Source organism: Rhinoraja longicauda, chromosome 1 (genome assembly GCF_053455715.1).
Source record: "Rhinoraja longicauda isolate Sanriku21f chromosome 1, sRhiLon1.1, whole genome shotgun sequence".
NCBI lineage: Eukaryota > Metazoa > Chordata > Chondrichthyes > Rajiformes > Arhynchobatidae > Rhinoraja > Rhinoraja longicauda.
In genome coordinates, this window is record NC_135953.1 from 114,797,378 (window position 1) to 114,813,071 (window position 15,694).

Consider the following 15,694-nt stretch of genomic DNA (forward strand, 5'->3'; position numbering starts at 1 on the left):
TCACTGGAAAGCACAGTTTTTGACTTTATCTTGGTATTTGTGGCAACAATAAATCAATACAAATAATGTACAAATGGAACTCAAACTGGAGACACGAGTGTCAATGCATTTAGGGAGGTGACAAAGGAATACATGATATATGTAGAATAACAAATGTTGAGAACATATGTCCCGATACCTGAGGGCAGAATATGTAGATAAACATTAGACTAAATTGGAACTTTGCGTTTATCCGTAGACCCAGAGATAAACGTAGGAGTGTATAAAACACCAATTTACAGCTATGTCAGCACAATTTGGTACAAATACAATATTTTACAGGATGGCAAAGTTGTGCAACAGCTGACACTGCTGTCTCAGCTTCAGTGATCTAGGTTCAATCCTGATTTCCAATGCTGAATGTGCAGATTTTGTCTTTTCGTTTTGTGATTGTGATTTACCCCTTGTGCTTCACCCACATTCCAAAAGCACGCTAGCTGTCAACTAAATGACTGCTGTAAATTTTCCCCAGTGTAGGTATGAGTATTCCATGCTTGATTTGAACAGAAGGACGGTAGAATGATGTCTTCTGCCCTGACAGCCTGTGTTGTACTTGTACCCAAGCTCACTATTACATATATCAATTCGGCCTTCCTGAGAGTGAACGTGTGGAAAACAATTGGCCCAGATATAGTCACCATCCATGTCCTCGGGACCAGCAGGAGTATTCACAGACATCTTTAACATCTCCTTACTCTATTCTGAAGCTCCTACCTGCTTTAAGAACATTATCACACGGGCCAAAAAAAAGCAAGGTGGCATGCCTAAATGACGACTGTTCGAGTTACTCCAGCATTGTTCAGATGTCAGATCATCAATGGATGTTCGCATCCACCATCATGTAATGCTTTGTGAGGCTGGTCATGGCGCACTTTAACTCCAGCCCACTAGTGGAAACCTCCTCTCCACATTCACTCTGTCTAGCTCTTCCATTATACAGTAAATTTCAATGAGATCCCCCTTCATCCTTCTAAACACCAGCGCGTTCAGGCCCAGAGCCGTCAAACGCTCATCATGTATTAACCCAATCATCTCTGGGATCATTCCCATAAAGCTCCTTTGGGCCCTCTCCAATGCCAGCACATTCATCCTCAGATATGTAGCCTAAAAACTCTTTCAATACTCCAAATGCAGAGTAAGCAGTGCTTTATAAATTCTCAGCGTTACATTCCTGTTTTTGTATTCTAGTCCCCTGGGAATGACTGCTAGCATTGCATTTACCTTCCTCACTACCCACTCAACCTGCACATTAACCTTTTGGGAAAAGCACTCCCAAGTGGCTGCACCTCCAATTGTGGAGAGGGTCCAGAGCAGTTTTACGAGTGTGACCCAGGGGATGATTGGGTTATCGTGAGATGAGCGTTTGATGGCGCTGGGCCTGTACTCGCTGGAGATTAGAAGGATGAGGGGACCTCACTTAAACGCATAGAATAGTGAAAGGCTTGGAAAGAGTGGATGTGGAGAGGATGTTTCCACTAGTGGGAGAGTCTAGGACAGAGGGTATAACCTCAGAATGAAAGGACGTACCTTGAGAAAGGAGATGAGCAATTTCTTTAGTCAGAGGGAATTCATTGTTACAGGTGACTGGAGCCCAAGTAATTTGGTATTTTTAGCGCGGAGATTGGCTGATTCTTGATTAGTAGGGGTGTCAAAGGTTATGGGGAGAAGACAGGTGAATTGGGTTGAGAGGGAAAGTTAGATCAGCAATGATAGAATGGTGGAGTAGACCTGATGGACTGAATGGCCTAATTCTGCTCCTACGATTTATGAACATGAACATTTAGTAGTGTTGGTGCCACACAACTTCAACCTCTGTTGAATCTTAATCTCGTGTTCCAAATTTGTAAATTCTTCTCATGACCATGTGAGTAACCTCAGGCAATGCTGTTTCTTCCCACATTCCGAAGGTGGCTGGTTGATAGGATAAATGGTTATTATAAATTACCATTAGTGTAGATGGGTGGTAGGGTATGTAAGAGAGTTGAAGGGAAACTGGCGGGGAAAGGAATTAAAGGCATCATTTTCGAGAACTGACTTAAACATGGCGAGCTGATAGGCAGCTGCCTCTGTCACAGGAAATACGAGAACTGCAAATAAAGGGAAGGAACTGCAGGTGCTGGAAATAAGGAAAGGCTGTTTTTCTTCTGGAATTAGTGATTAAGTGCAATCAGTTCGGAAATTCGGACAGGAGAGAAATGACATGAAAATTGTATGTGTAATTCATGTAAGATTTGAATCATGTGTAGGGAAATTAACTGTTTGAAACGGATGATGCATGGCTTTGCAAAGATGAAAAATGAGATTAATTTTGATTTGTTCCACCAAATGTCAACTTATTTTTGAACATTCAAATGGTGAGCTCCTATGCTGTATGATTTAATGAGCAACATGCTGCTTCAGTTGATCTAATCCTTTCCAATTTTTATTTCCCGATGTATCCAAATATTCATGTTGATGGTATATCTAACGTTGCATTTTTCTAGATGTTTTTTTAAGAATTTATTTTTGTTGGTCCAATTTTCTTGACTTGTGTCTGTTAAAAATTCTCAAACTGATTAAGTCAAAGTTCACGATTGATACATGTACAGGTCCACTGCCGATTTTCCAGCACCCTTGTTTCCAGAGCCTTGCCGTATTATCCATTTTGCCAGACCCACAGAGGTCACTGCCTCGGGTAGGGGGCCGAGTTACCAGTCAACAAAATTGGCCTCTGAAGTTGGCTATTTGAACAGATTCATCTGCTAGGCCAGAGTTCCAGAGCCCTGGTTGCAGGCAGCAAATTCAACCCGCCGATCGGCCACGGAAGCCCCGATGAGGTCGAGATAGACTACCTCACCTGGCCTAGGTGCCACACTTTCCGGGGGACTTCGAGGGGGAGGTTTCAAGTGCTCTCTTGTAATTTTGTCCCGATCAAAGGAGGTCCCAGACCAGTAGTTGCTGGAAAACCAGTGATGGACCTGTTCATCATACGAGGGAAAACGATGATCTTTGGATTGCCCAGAAGTACAAAGATCCTCTTGAACAATTTTGTGTGCTTGTCCCTCAAAGGTTTTATTTGAACTTATTTTTCATCCCATTTCAGATGATGGAAACCTAGAACCGCCTACTACTAGATTGTGGGTCCAGTACTTTTTGGCCCAACATTATGACAGAATTGGGCAGCCGTCTTTGGCCTTGGAGTATATCAATGCTGCAATTGAAAGTACCCCGACTCTAATAGAATTGTTCCTTGTTAAGGCCAAAATCTACAAGGTAAAAATACAATGCATTCTATTCTTCACTGATACTCTTAGCTTTGGATTTTTTTTTACAATTAGCATTTATTTTATTCTGCTTTGTTTATACAAATGCTTTTACAAAAGGCTGAAAACAGAAGAAACATTAAATACAATTACAGAAATTGTGAATAAGTACAGATCCAATAAAAAAAATATTGATCAGTAATTTGCTTTAAAAGGTTACAAATAAACTGATTATATGTAAGACCTGAGTTTAATAATATTAGTTTTGTTTGCCTAATGTAATATTTTCCTTGCAGCATGCAGGAAACATAAAGGAAGCTGCCAAGTGGATGGATGAAGCTCAAGCTTTAGATACAGCAGACCGGTTTATAAATTCCAAATGTGCTAAATACATGCTAAAAGCCAACCTGGTGAAGGAAGCTGAGGAAATGTGCTCCAAGTTTACAAGAGTTGGTATCTTCATTGCCTAATATTGCAGTATAAATTAAAAATATATAAATTTGAATGAATAAGTTTATTGGCCAAGTATGTGCATATACAAGGAATGTGCCTCGGTGCTCATTTAATTGCAAAATGTGAATTTGATGCGTTGTCGCCTATGATTTGCATAATAACTACCGTTAACGTGGTTACTTATTTGGAAGTAGGTGCTTGGAGAAATTAAGTCACTAATAGCTGAATTATATTATGCCACGTGATCTGCTGTGGGCACACAAACTGTTTTAATAGTTTAATTTGTTATTTAACAATACTTGTCTGAAGATTATTACTTTGGATAATATAACCGTCCCATTTTGTGCCAAAATGAACTTGCAGCTGCCACATTTCTTTCATGTATCTGCATGTAATCCTGTTTTCTAGGAAGGGACAGCTGCAGTGGATAATCTGAATGAGATGCAGTGTATGTGGTTCCAGACAGAATGTGCTCTTGCCTATCAGTCTATGAACAAATATGGAGAATCTTTGAAGAAGTGTCATGAGATAGAGAGAGTAAGTGCAAGAAAATTCAAATTGGATATTGGGATGTAATGAAATACATTTCCATTTTTGAAATGGGGTAAAGTAATTTAGGGGACAAAAATAAAGACCTGGATAATTAATTAAATATCATGACTAATTTTTTTCCTGTAGTGTATCACTTTGCAATTTTTGAAATGTGATGTTCAGTGTATCAGTTGGAATCTTGCATCATTCTCTTGACATTTTTACCCAACAAGCCAAGTTGTGTTTTATATATAGTCGTTATTTTAAGGAGGCTTAGCTATTCTTCCTAACCGTTTGTCAGCTAATCACTGCAAAACATTTGCAAATCACTGCAAAACATTTGGTTAAGAGGCTAGTCAGGAGATCCTGTTGTTAAGTGAATATCTGTAGAGTTTCATTTTACAAATCTGGCTACTGGCGCATATTGAACCAAAACGATCCATAAAATTTTCCTGCAAACTAATTCTCTTCGAGTCAAAAATTCTAGCTGCTATCATGTTCGAGTACATTACATACTAAGAAAGGCTAGGTGGTTGTCCCTTAACCACAAACTTAGTTTCTGGTATCAAACAGCATTGTTTTTGCATCCTGGAGCTATTTTAGTGAAGGATATACAACAAGATTTTCTCAACTATAAAATTGTATTATGTATATCAAATATTTGAATAAAGCATTTACCCTAACTGTAAGTAGACTCAAAGTTTTATTAAAAATGCTCATCACCCAAAGCCACAATACAAACAATGTACAGCTGAGTCTGTTGAGGATTTATCTTGGCTAAAAGTACTTTAAATGTGCAAGGCTGTGCTTCAATCACATGCTTTGCTTGAAAATTTGACATTTTCATCCACTATAAATTGATTCTGTCAAGCTGCATATACTCCTATTTATGCTATTTGATTTAAGATTCCATATTGATTTTGTTTTTCTCGTTCAGCATTTTGCGGAAATTACCGATGACCAATTTGATTTCCACACCTATTGTATGAGGAAAATGACATTGCGATCTTATGTGGATTTGCTTAAACTTGAAGATGTGCTTCGGTGCCATCCTTTTTATTTTAAAGCTGCAAAGGTAGCTATTGAAATCTACTTGAAACTTCACGATCATCCGCTAACTGATGAAAACAAAGAATTGGAGGCAGATACGGGTATTTGTCACATTTTTGTTTTGTTTTACAATGTTTTTATCACTGTTACAGGATTAAAACAAGTTAGAATCTGAACAAATACATATTACACAGATTTATCTCTGTTCAGTTCCAAAACATGTTCACTATGTTTTCCCCATGCAGCAAATCTTTCAGATAAAGAGCTAAAGAAGCTACGGAACAAACAGCGTCGAGCACAGAAGAAGGCACAGCTGGAAGAGGAGAAGAGGAATGCAGAAAAAGAGAAACAGCTGAAAAATCAAAGGAAGAAGAAGGAAGAGGATGAGGAAGAGATTGGCACACAAAAGGAGGAACTTGTACCCGAAAAATTAGCAAAGGTAAACAATCTGTATGATCCTTTTCTGTGCGTAGGTAGCTGATCTGAATTTGCAACGTCTGTACTGCATATGGAGTAAACATTCTTTCCACCAATGTGCTCCTCCCCAAATGTCTTGTTGTCTGTTGGGATTTGTAGTGTTTAAGGAGACTCATGATTTTTGACCCAAATCATTTCTACCCACTTTTGTGCTATCTGTCCAAAGTAATCTATTGCTTCTGTGATTCCTGAGTGCAAGGAATTGGACCCAGGAGTCAGAGTAGCACTAGCTGTCTTAAGTGAATTGGGATAATATCCACACTGAGATCTGTTATCTGGTCTAAGTCAAATTGCTATTATGTGTCAAAATGTAGGTGCTAACAATCCTAATTTAGGAAAATCCAGCAAGTTTTTTACTTTTTCCTTGCGCACCTAGTGAAAGCGCATATTATGGAAGACATCTCTGTGTTGTGGTTGGTAGGCTGAGGTTCCCAAACATTCAACATAATAATGAATTTTGGCAGATTAAAACCAATACCATGGGTTTTGGAATAGACGAAGCACACTACTGAAATGCTCTTGTATTGTTTCATACAACTATCAGCTATTCACTTATGTTGCCCTGAATTTATAAACATTATAAATGTTTTTCTGTTACATAGGTGGACAGTCCACTTGAAGAAGCCATTAAATTTTTGACACCACTGAAAACCTTGGTAAAAAACCGAATTGAAACCCATCTTTTTGCTTTTGAGATCTATTATAGAAAAGGTGAGTCACCTACCATGAACTTAAGATTTGGCAATCCTTTTCTAGTTGACCACATGCATAAATGTACTTGTTCCTGTTGTGCTGAACCTGCAGTGGAAGATTACAGATTTCATTTAATCTTTGCTGGTCTTGGGGTTGATCGTCATTGTGATGCTAGAATTGGCTGTAGTTTTTATTAATTTTGCTCTCATTCACACACAATTTTTATATAGGGTTTGCTCTGATCAGGTTATCTACGTTAATCATGCATGCACATAGATACTCCTTACTGACATCCTTCTCTTTCGAATACACTGCTAAAATTCATTGTAAAAGCTGACGTTTCAAGAATTGTAGGGAGGGGAGGCATTGGAAGGCTATTTGAAATTCTAAAATGGAAGCAAACCAACATTCATGACCTTTAGTTGGAAAATTGGCTAGGGAGAAAACTGAAGATTTCTGAAGATGCTCAGTGGTTGTGCGCTTCAGTCTTCATGATTGTGTTAGCTTTCCTGAACAATTTATGAAATCCAAGTTCAACGGTGAATTATTTGGGTCAGAGTTGGGAAAGCTAAAAAAAAAATCTCTTTCCCCGCATAACACTTAGATTGTCTAATCACTTTTAAATTACTATAAATTCAAATATATAATTATACTCTTCCATAGGGTTTCCAAAAGTCATAATAATGAAATCTTAAAAGTTTGTTGGGAAAGATATGGTGTCAGGTTTATTTAATCCATGCGGAGGAATGCGTAAAGATATTTTTAGGAAGAATGGTTATGAGTTTTGCAACAGATTTAGACACGCTGTAATATTGAGGAAATACTGTATTGTTGGTATTGCCTTTGGGGTGATGGATTACACTACAACCTTGCCTGTCACTTAATTATGATTATAATGGAATATCAAAGACTGTATAAATATAATGTTTTTGTCTAATGATGGATTTTCTTTTGCAGAAAAATTCCTTCTGATGTTGCAGTCAGTCAAAAGAGCATTCTCCATTGATCCAGATAATCCATGGCTTCATGAGTGTCTGTTCCGGTTCTTCAAAAGTGGTATGATAACTTTGTTATTTGATTTAATTAAATTTGCCAGAGTAGGATTCTAGGTAGAATAGTGCTATGGTAAAAATTCAGCTGAATAATAAAATTTATAGTGAAAATTATATTTAGTGTTGCCAAAACAAACAAAAGCCACATTGTTCCAAAGCGCATCTTGTTGTCAGGCAGATGCAACCCAACCAGATTTTCATAACAATGCGTGTCCCACAATTGGTTAATTTAGAGTGCCTTCCTGAACAGGTCCCAATCTCACTTAGATTTATTGTCCTAAACAAATTACTTACTGGCTACACCCCCACCACTTGACTCGCTTGTAGCCAACAACCAACCCCCTATTCCTGAACTTGCATTATTTGTGCTCTGCACTGGTGGAGGACATGAAGCATACATCTCCCTTCTAGAAGTGTCAATTTAGAAGTGCCAGTTTCATGAATCTTGGATGGCTGAATTTCCACACAAAATACACAAATTGGCTATATTGGCCAATTAATGCTGTGAGAGGCATTGAATTTGAGGAAAGTTGTTCTATGCATACTTGATTAGTATTCATTTAACTTAATTGTGGTTCCCTTTTGTGATCCGTCTTAAATGGATCACAAAATGTTTGTGGCGCAGTGGTAGAGTGGTGCAGTGGAAGAGTTGGTGCCTTACAGCACCAGAGACCTAGGTTTGATCCTGACTACGGATGCTGGCTGTACGGAGTTTGTACGTTCTCCCTCTAACTGGGTTTTCTCTGGGTGCTCTGGTTTCCTCCCACAATCCAAAGACGGACAGGTTTGTAGGTTAATTGGCTTTGGAAAAATTGTACATTGTCCTGAATGTAGAGGATAGTTTAGTGTACAGGGTGATCACTGGTCGGCATGGACACGGGGGTGGAATCTCGTGCAGGACAGAGGCACGTGAGAGGCTAGAAGTTAGTTTGGAGGGTGGTGTGGGAAAGGCTAGTGGACAGAATCGGCAGGTGAAAGGCAGAGAGCGAGGAAGGAGGGTTGGTTTAAACTGCAAATATTTTAATGCAAGGGGCCTGACGGGTAAGGCAGATGAGCTTAGGGCATGGATAGATATGAGCGACTGGGACGTTGTAGCCATGACTGAAACCTGGCTAAGGGAGGTGCAGGACTGGCAGCTCAATGTTCCGGGTACAGGAGCTTCAGGAGAGACGGGTGAGGGGAGAAGGAAAAGGGGGGATTGCATTGTTGGTTAAGGAGGATGGCACGGACATGTTCAGAGGTGACATTATGGACGGTTCGTCTAGTGAGGGTGTATGGGTGGAGCTGAGGAGCAAGAAAGGAATGATCACCTTGTTGGGGGTGTACTACAGACCCGTGAATAGTCAACGGGAATCAGAAGAACAAATGTGCCGGGATATTGCAAACAGCTGCAGGTCAAATAAGATTGTTGTAGTAGGGGATTTTAACTTTCCCCATATAGACTGGGAAAATCGTAGCGTGAAGGGTTTAGATGGGGTGCAATTCCTCAAAAGTGTTCAGGAGAGTTTTCATAAGCAGTATGTGGAGGCCCCCATAAGTGAGCGGGCAACACCGGATCTAGTATTGGGAAATTGGGAAGGGCAAGTTAATGAAGTGTGTGTGGAGGAGCCTTTTGGGACCAGTGACCACCGTTCGATTAGGTTTAAGATAGTTATGGATAGGGACGGAGAAGGTCCACGTGTTAAAATGCTCAACTGGGGTAAGGCCAACTGAGGGTATGAGAGAAGGTCTCCCTCAAGTTGACAGGAGCAGGTTATTTGAGGGGAAAGGAACATCGGTCAAGTGGGATGTTTTTAAAAAGTGTACTGAAGAAAGTTCAAGATGTGTACGTCCCCGTTAGAGTGAAGGGCAAATCAGGCAAATGTAAGGAAACTTGGCTGATGAGGGAAATTGAGACGTTAGTCGAAAACAAGAAGAATGCATGGGACAGGTATAGGCAGCTGGGATCAAGTGCATCTCTGGAGGAGTTTTGGGAACTAAGGAATAAACTAAAAAAGGAAATCAGAAGAGCAAAAAGGGGCCAGGAGATAGCTCTGGCAGGTAGCATTAAGGACAATCCCAGAAGATTTTATAAATACATAAGGGGGAAAAGGGGAACTGGAGATTCCTGAGTGGGGCCTCTCAGGAATCACAGCGGTCATCTCTGTGTGGAGCCACAGGAGATGGGCAAGGTACTAAATGAGTATTTCTCCTCTATATTTACTGAGGAGAAAGACAGTAAGTAGGACGGGGCAAATTGGAGTAGACACTGGAAGTGTTTTGAGAGCAATCAGGGTTACCATCGAAGAAATACTGAAGGTACTGTCGTGTTTGAAGGTAGACAAATCTCCAGGGCCTGATCAGATATATCTGAGGACATTGTGGGAAACTAGAGAGGAAATTGCGGGAGCCCTGGTTGAAATTTACGAGTCGTCCTGAAATACAGGAGAGGTGCCGGAAGACTGGAGGGTGGAAATGTTGTGCCTCTTTTCAAGAAGGGTTGCAGGGAAAATGTTGTGAACTATTGGCCGGTGAGCTTAACATCTGGTAAGTTATTGGAGAGTATTCTGAGGGATAGGTTATACATGCAAAAAGATGGGCAAGGGCTGATTAGGGATAGTCTGCATGGTTTTGTATGTGGGAAGTCGTGTCTCACAAATCTCACGTGCAGCGTAGGTTTACTAGGTTAATTCCCGGAATGGCGGGACTGTCATATGTTGAAAGACTGGAGCGACTAGGCTTGTATACACTGGAATTTAGAAGGATGAGAGGGGATTTTATCGAAACGTATAAGATTATTAAGGGGTTGGACACATTAGAGGCAGGAAACATGTTCCCAATGTTGGGGGAATCCAGAACCAGGGGCCACAGTTTAAGAATAAGGGGTAGGCCATTTAGAACAGAGATGAGGAAAAACTTTTTCAGTCAGAGAGTTGTGAATCTGTGGAATTCTCTGCCTCAGAGGGCAGTAGAGGCCAATTTTCTGAATACATTCAAGAGAGAGCTAGATAGAGCTCTTAAGGATAGCGGAGTCAGGGGGTATGGGGAGAAAGCAGAAATGGGGTACTGATTGAGAATGATCAGCCATGATCACATTGAATGGTGGTGTTGGCTCGAAGGGCCGAATGGCCTACTCCTGCATCTATTGTCTATTGTAAATCTGATTTTTTTTTTAAGACGGGACCAAAAAGGTCGATGAGGGCAGAGCTGTAGATGTTGTGTACATGGACTTCAGTAAGGCATTCAACAAGGTTCTGCATGGTAGGCTGCTCTGGAAGGTTAGATTATATGGGATCCAAGGGGAGATAGCTGAATGGATAGCAAATTGGCTCCATGGAAGGAAGTAGAGGGTGATGGTGCAAGGTTGCTTCTCAGACTGGAGGCCTGTGACTAGTGGAGTGCCTCAGGGTTCGGTGCTGGGCCTGTTACTATTAGCCATCTACATCAATGATTTGGATGAGAACATACAGGGCAAGATTAGCAAGTTTGCTGATGATACAAAAGCTAGTGGTTTTGCAGATAGTGAAGATGGTTGCGAAAAATTGCAGCAGGATCTGGATCGATTGGCCAGATATCACTCTGACTCGGTGGGCCAAAGGGCCCTTTTCCGCGATGTATCTCTAAAGTCTAAACAGACAAGTAAACCATCCATTTAATTTTGTGTTCCCATTTAATAACTCAAAGAATTTCCTATTTGGTGCTTAACAAGTAATATGAGCGACCGTTGGAACTTGGGATAATGTGTTCTATTTGGGGTCTCATTGATGAAACACTATTTTTCTGATATATGATTAGATATATGTACCTGTGATGTGATAGCAAAATGTGTATTGAAATTATTTTATTTTCAGATTTTATAGTTAATGTGCAATTACTATAATCCTAATATGGTTAAGTGGCTAACTAGTTTAATAAAAAAACTACATACACGTGCAAATCCTTGATGCCACTAAAGGAATTAATTATATCAATTAATCAGGAATTAAAAAAGGCAATAGTAGTTACAATTAAACGTGCTAATTCATCAGGCAAGGAAATATATTGGTGGCACGAGACTGCAGATACTGGAAACTAGTCAAAAAAGGTATTGTTGGAGGAACTCAGTGGGTCAGGCATTTGATTCCACCACCAGTCACATCTTTCTCTCCCCACCCTTTTCTGCATTCCAAGGATCATTCTCATTACTCCCTACTATGATCATCCCTCCCCAGGATTGCAACCACAGGAGGTGCAACGGATGCCCCTACACCACCTCCATCCAGGGACCTAATTAGCACCTCGAAGTGTAGGAGAGATTCACCCATTCTACCTCTTCCAACCAGGACCATTGCTTTCATTGCTTTCTGTGGCCTCAAGATCATTGGTCGGCGGTTCATTCTACAGCAAGAGAATGATCCCAAACATACTGCCAAAGCAACAAAGGAGTTTTTCAAAGCTAAAAAATGGTCAATTCTTGAATGGCCAAGTCAATCACCCATCTGAACCCAATTGAGCATACCTTTTATATTCTGAAGAGAAAACTGAAGGGGACTAGCCCCCAAAACAAGCATAAGCTAAAGATGGCTGCAATACAGGCCTGGCAGAGCATCACCAGAGAAGACACCCAGCAACTGGTGATGTTCATGAATCACAGACTTCAAGCAGTCATTGCATGCAAAGGATATGCAACAAAATAGTAAACATGATTACTTTCATTTGCATGGCATTGCTGTGTCCCAAACATTATGGAGGGCACTGTACAGTCATGGTAGTCCTTGTCGGTGATGCCTGTATCCCATAAGCTTTTCAGATAACAAAATTGCACACTAGTGAATATAATTTTATTTCCTAATGTTGAATAGTTTTGTATGGCATGTTAATAAACAAAATATTTAAATATACTAAGACCGTGTCGTACTCAGCACCTTAATTTAAAGTTGATTGTCTTGGGTTTAAAAACTACGGTATGTAGCTTGAAAATTGTTTTTCATTTAGATATTGCTGAAAGCATTGTAAACAGAACTAAATTACAATTTTTCTTTCTTTTTTTTATCTTTGCAGTATCTGAAAGTAAAAATGTGCCTGATGCTGTTCAAACAGTGCTGACACAGCAAATGAGCAGGCTGTTTGGAGAAACAAATCCAAAGAGTTTTAATGAAGCTTTTCTAAACAAGCACTTGAACTCAATCCCACACAGGTTAGCTGGTAAGTGAAATTAGCTTTTAGAATGTATGTAGTGAGGAACTAACAGGATAAATTACAGTTACTAACAGTTTCAACTGGAAAGGAAAGATCCAATGCAAATAAATCAAATTTCTTGCATAGTCTTAGTTGGCAATGACATGTAAAGTGAAAACAGATTCACACCAACAGCTACAATAAATGCAAAAACCTCGTAAGCGTACATAATCCTCATGCTTTAAATTCATCATATCATTGAGATATTTTTTTCAGCTGGTGAGTAAATTTAATCTACATATTTAAAATGGTGGTTCTTGCATGAATCTCGGCTTAATCTGATTTGTGGTCACACTGAGCCCCTATCATCTCTCCCCTCTTTCCTTGGTTCACCAGTTGCTTTCCCACCAGCTCATTAATAAGGCAGGGAATTTTAACAATCCCAGCAAATTCCAAACTATCAGCTAACTAGTCATATATCATCAATCAAATTTGGTGCACTGTGCTCTTTCAGCCATAGAATTTAAATTGAAACATTTTATTGCCACTCATGAAGTCTGCATTCATTTTAGTCTAACATTAATTTGTTCCTACCTATTGTCTTAAAAAAAAAACAAATCTCTTGCGCACCTATGAACTAATTTCTTGTCTATTTGCAGCTTCTTCTAAATGGGCAATGTAATCAAAATTAGTCATTCGCTGCAAAAAAAGAGACATGTAGTGGTTTTATTGCAAAAGTGGTTCATCTGAACGCTTCTTTGAGGAAAGCTCCATTAATGGAGTTTAAACCATGTCGTCACTTCACATTTACTGCCAGCTATAAAAGGTAACAAACTGGAAATAATAAAACTGGATATATTTTAAAATGGTGCTTCCAGTTTGTCCATTGAAGCACCCCCAGAATTCCCCATTATCAAAGCATTTCTAATACTAGAATGATTTGAATCTTATTTAACATGCAAAAATAGTGATTGAATGAAACACTGGCCAAAAGGGCTTTTGGAGACATTGTGTACAAATGGTCAATTCTGTTTAACATCTTCAACCCTTCTGTCGTACTGATGTGTTTTATTTCACTTCCCCTCTACGCCAAGTGAATGCACCATGTATTTTGTCAGTCCTATTATTAAGCTTCCATCATTACTATGTGATATTTTTTAATTTTGTCCAACTATAGAAAACATCTATCTTCCCTTTGGTGTTTCGCAATGGTATGATTGATTTTTGTTTAAGTAAATTCATCCAGCAGAATATTGTGGTTGTCAATCTGAGCCCTGAAATCCCACGGTGCTCTGAGACTGTATACTATTTAAACTCTGAATTTATTTATACAACTGCAACTTCTCTTTTATCTATGCTAAAGAGATAGTTTTCATGTTTCAAGCAAAACTGTCGTTTCCTCAAATGTTGCTTGTTTTTAAGTGATTAAATATGTAAACTGCCACTGAGAAAAAAGGAAATATTTTGTGTGAACCATGGGAGAAATTTATTTCAAGTTCATTGTTAAAATAATTACCCATGCTACAATATTTAACTTTTAGTTGTTAAAACTGGTCCAAGATTCTACTGTTTTATCTAATTTATTAGACACTTGTAGATCAGAAACATGCTACATTCGATTCATTCTTAATAGGGCTCATTAAACTTGGTTTTCCTTGCCTTTTGTGAAATCGAGGGAGGAGTGGGAGGAAGGGACGAGGAGGGGTGAAAGTGACGCAGGCTCAATCCTGACCTCCGTGTTATGTATGTGGAGTTTGCACATTATTCCTGTGACTGCATGGGTTTCCCTGGCTTCTCCTGTTCCCTCTACATCCCAGAAACATGCAGGTTGGTAAGTTAATTGGACACTGTAAATTGCCCCTAGTGTGTAGGTGAGTAGTCAAATTAGATCTATAGTAAAAACGTGAGGGAGAGTGGGTTACTAGGAAAATTGTTGTGTGCTGTCAGCTGACAAAGATTCGGGCCTCTTCTCCAAGGACAAAGTAGCCTCTTCTACAAGGAGATAAGGTGATTTGTTCCTTGTGAAATTTAAAATCAAAAATTATGTTTACGATTATCGCAAATTAATGTAGTTGTGAATTAAATTTCCTAAATTTGGACACATTTCCAAAATTCTGATAAATCTGTTGCACTTCTTAGGTAATTATCAAAAGTGGCTTGTTTAATGGCCAGAAGACAAAAAAATGGAGGAACAACAAGCTGAGTTTTCCAATTGGTTCCTCTATTTAGCTATTTAAGTATTTCAGTTAAGCCTAGTATTTATTGTGTGTACATAATTAACCTTGAAGATGTGATGAGCTACTGACTTGAGCTGCTTCAGTCCATGTGGTGGAATTGCTGTGGCACGGCTCTTGGTATCAGATTCCAGGATTTTATTCTCCAGTGGTAATGACAAATAGCTGATATGTTTCTACATTATGGTGAACATCATGTGAATTATCTGGCTGTTGGTTGTTGGCATTGTATAATTTTTTCCTGCATTGCAATTTTAGTAAAATTCTGAGTATGCATCTGTTGGTAATTGGTTAGGATCACTAAAAGGACAAGCTAGTTATGTACGTACTTTGGCTGAAAATGAACTTTTAAATAAACCAAGTGCTGAGGAGTGCTTATTGGTGTTGGGTGTTAATATTTTTAAGTTCATAAGAGAGCGTTGGTCCCTAAATTGAGATAATTGAATTGATAACAGATTGGCTTAAATTTAATGTTTAGATATGATTAAATACCCTAACATTAGTTTAGTCATTGGCATAAAAGGATTTTATTTAATATGTGTTATGTAGAGTTCATAGTGTCTGGGGAGAAATTATGGAAGGACAGTTTGAATTACCAAATTCCCATTAATCAGATGATGTGATATTAATTGTAAATTATTTGGTTGAACCTATATATAGTATTGTGATAAAACAATTCAAATAATTTCCTTTTCATGTTAAAGGCTGTTTCCAAGCTAAGTTCAATATGGAATAGCAGAATTAACTTTAGATTTCTCATAATTTAAACAGGCTATGGCAGAAATCT

At 39.1% G+C, this 15,694-nt stretch overlaps 2 protein-coding genes across 2 annotated transcripts in view; one reads left to right on the plus strand and one right to left on the minus strand.

Annotated features, from left to right (window-relative positions):
• ndufc1 (NADH:ubiquinone oxidoreductase subunit C1) overlaps positions 1–15,694 on the minus strand; it is a 442,230-nt gene that overhangs the window by 76,460 nt on the left and 350,076 nt on the right. The gene's annotated exons all lie outside the window — the stretch shown is intronic.
• naa15a (N-alpha-acetyltransferase 15, NatA auxiliary subunit a) overlaps positions 1–15,694 on the plus strand; it is a 63,889-nt gene that overhangs the window by 42,791 nt on the left and 5,404 nt on the right. Inside the window, exons 11-18 of the mRNA XM_078404721.1 lie at positions 3,122–3,291; positions 3,578–3,730; positions 4,143–4,271; positions 5,203–5,416; positions 5,561–5,754; positions 6,395–6,503; positions 7,443–7,541; positions 12,557–12,700. Coding sequence (XP_078260847.1) covers positions 3,122–3,291; positions 3,578–3,730; positions 4,143–4,271; positions 5,203–5,416; positions 5,561–5,754; positions 6,395–6,503; positions 7,443–7,541; positions 12,557–12,700 — 1,212 coding nt within the window. The remainder of the gene's footprint in view (positions 1–3,121; positions 3,292–3,577; positions 3,731–4,142; positions 4,272–5,202; positions 5,417–5,560; positions 5,755–6,394; positions 6,504–7,442; positions 7,542–12,556; positions 12,701–15,694) is intronic.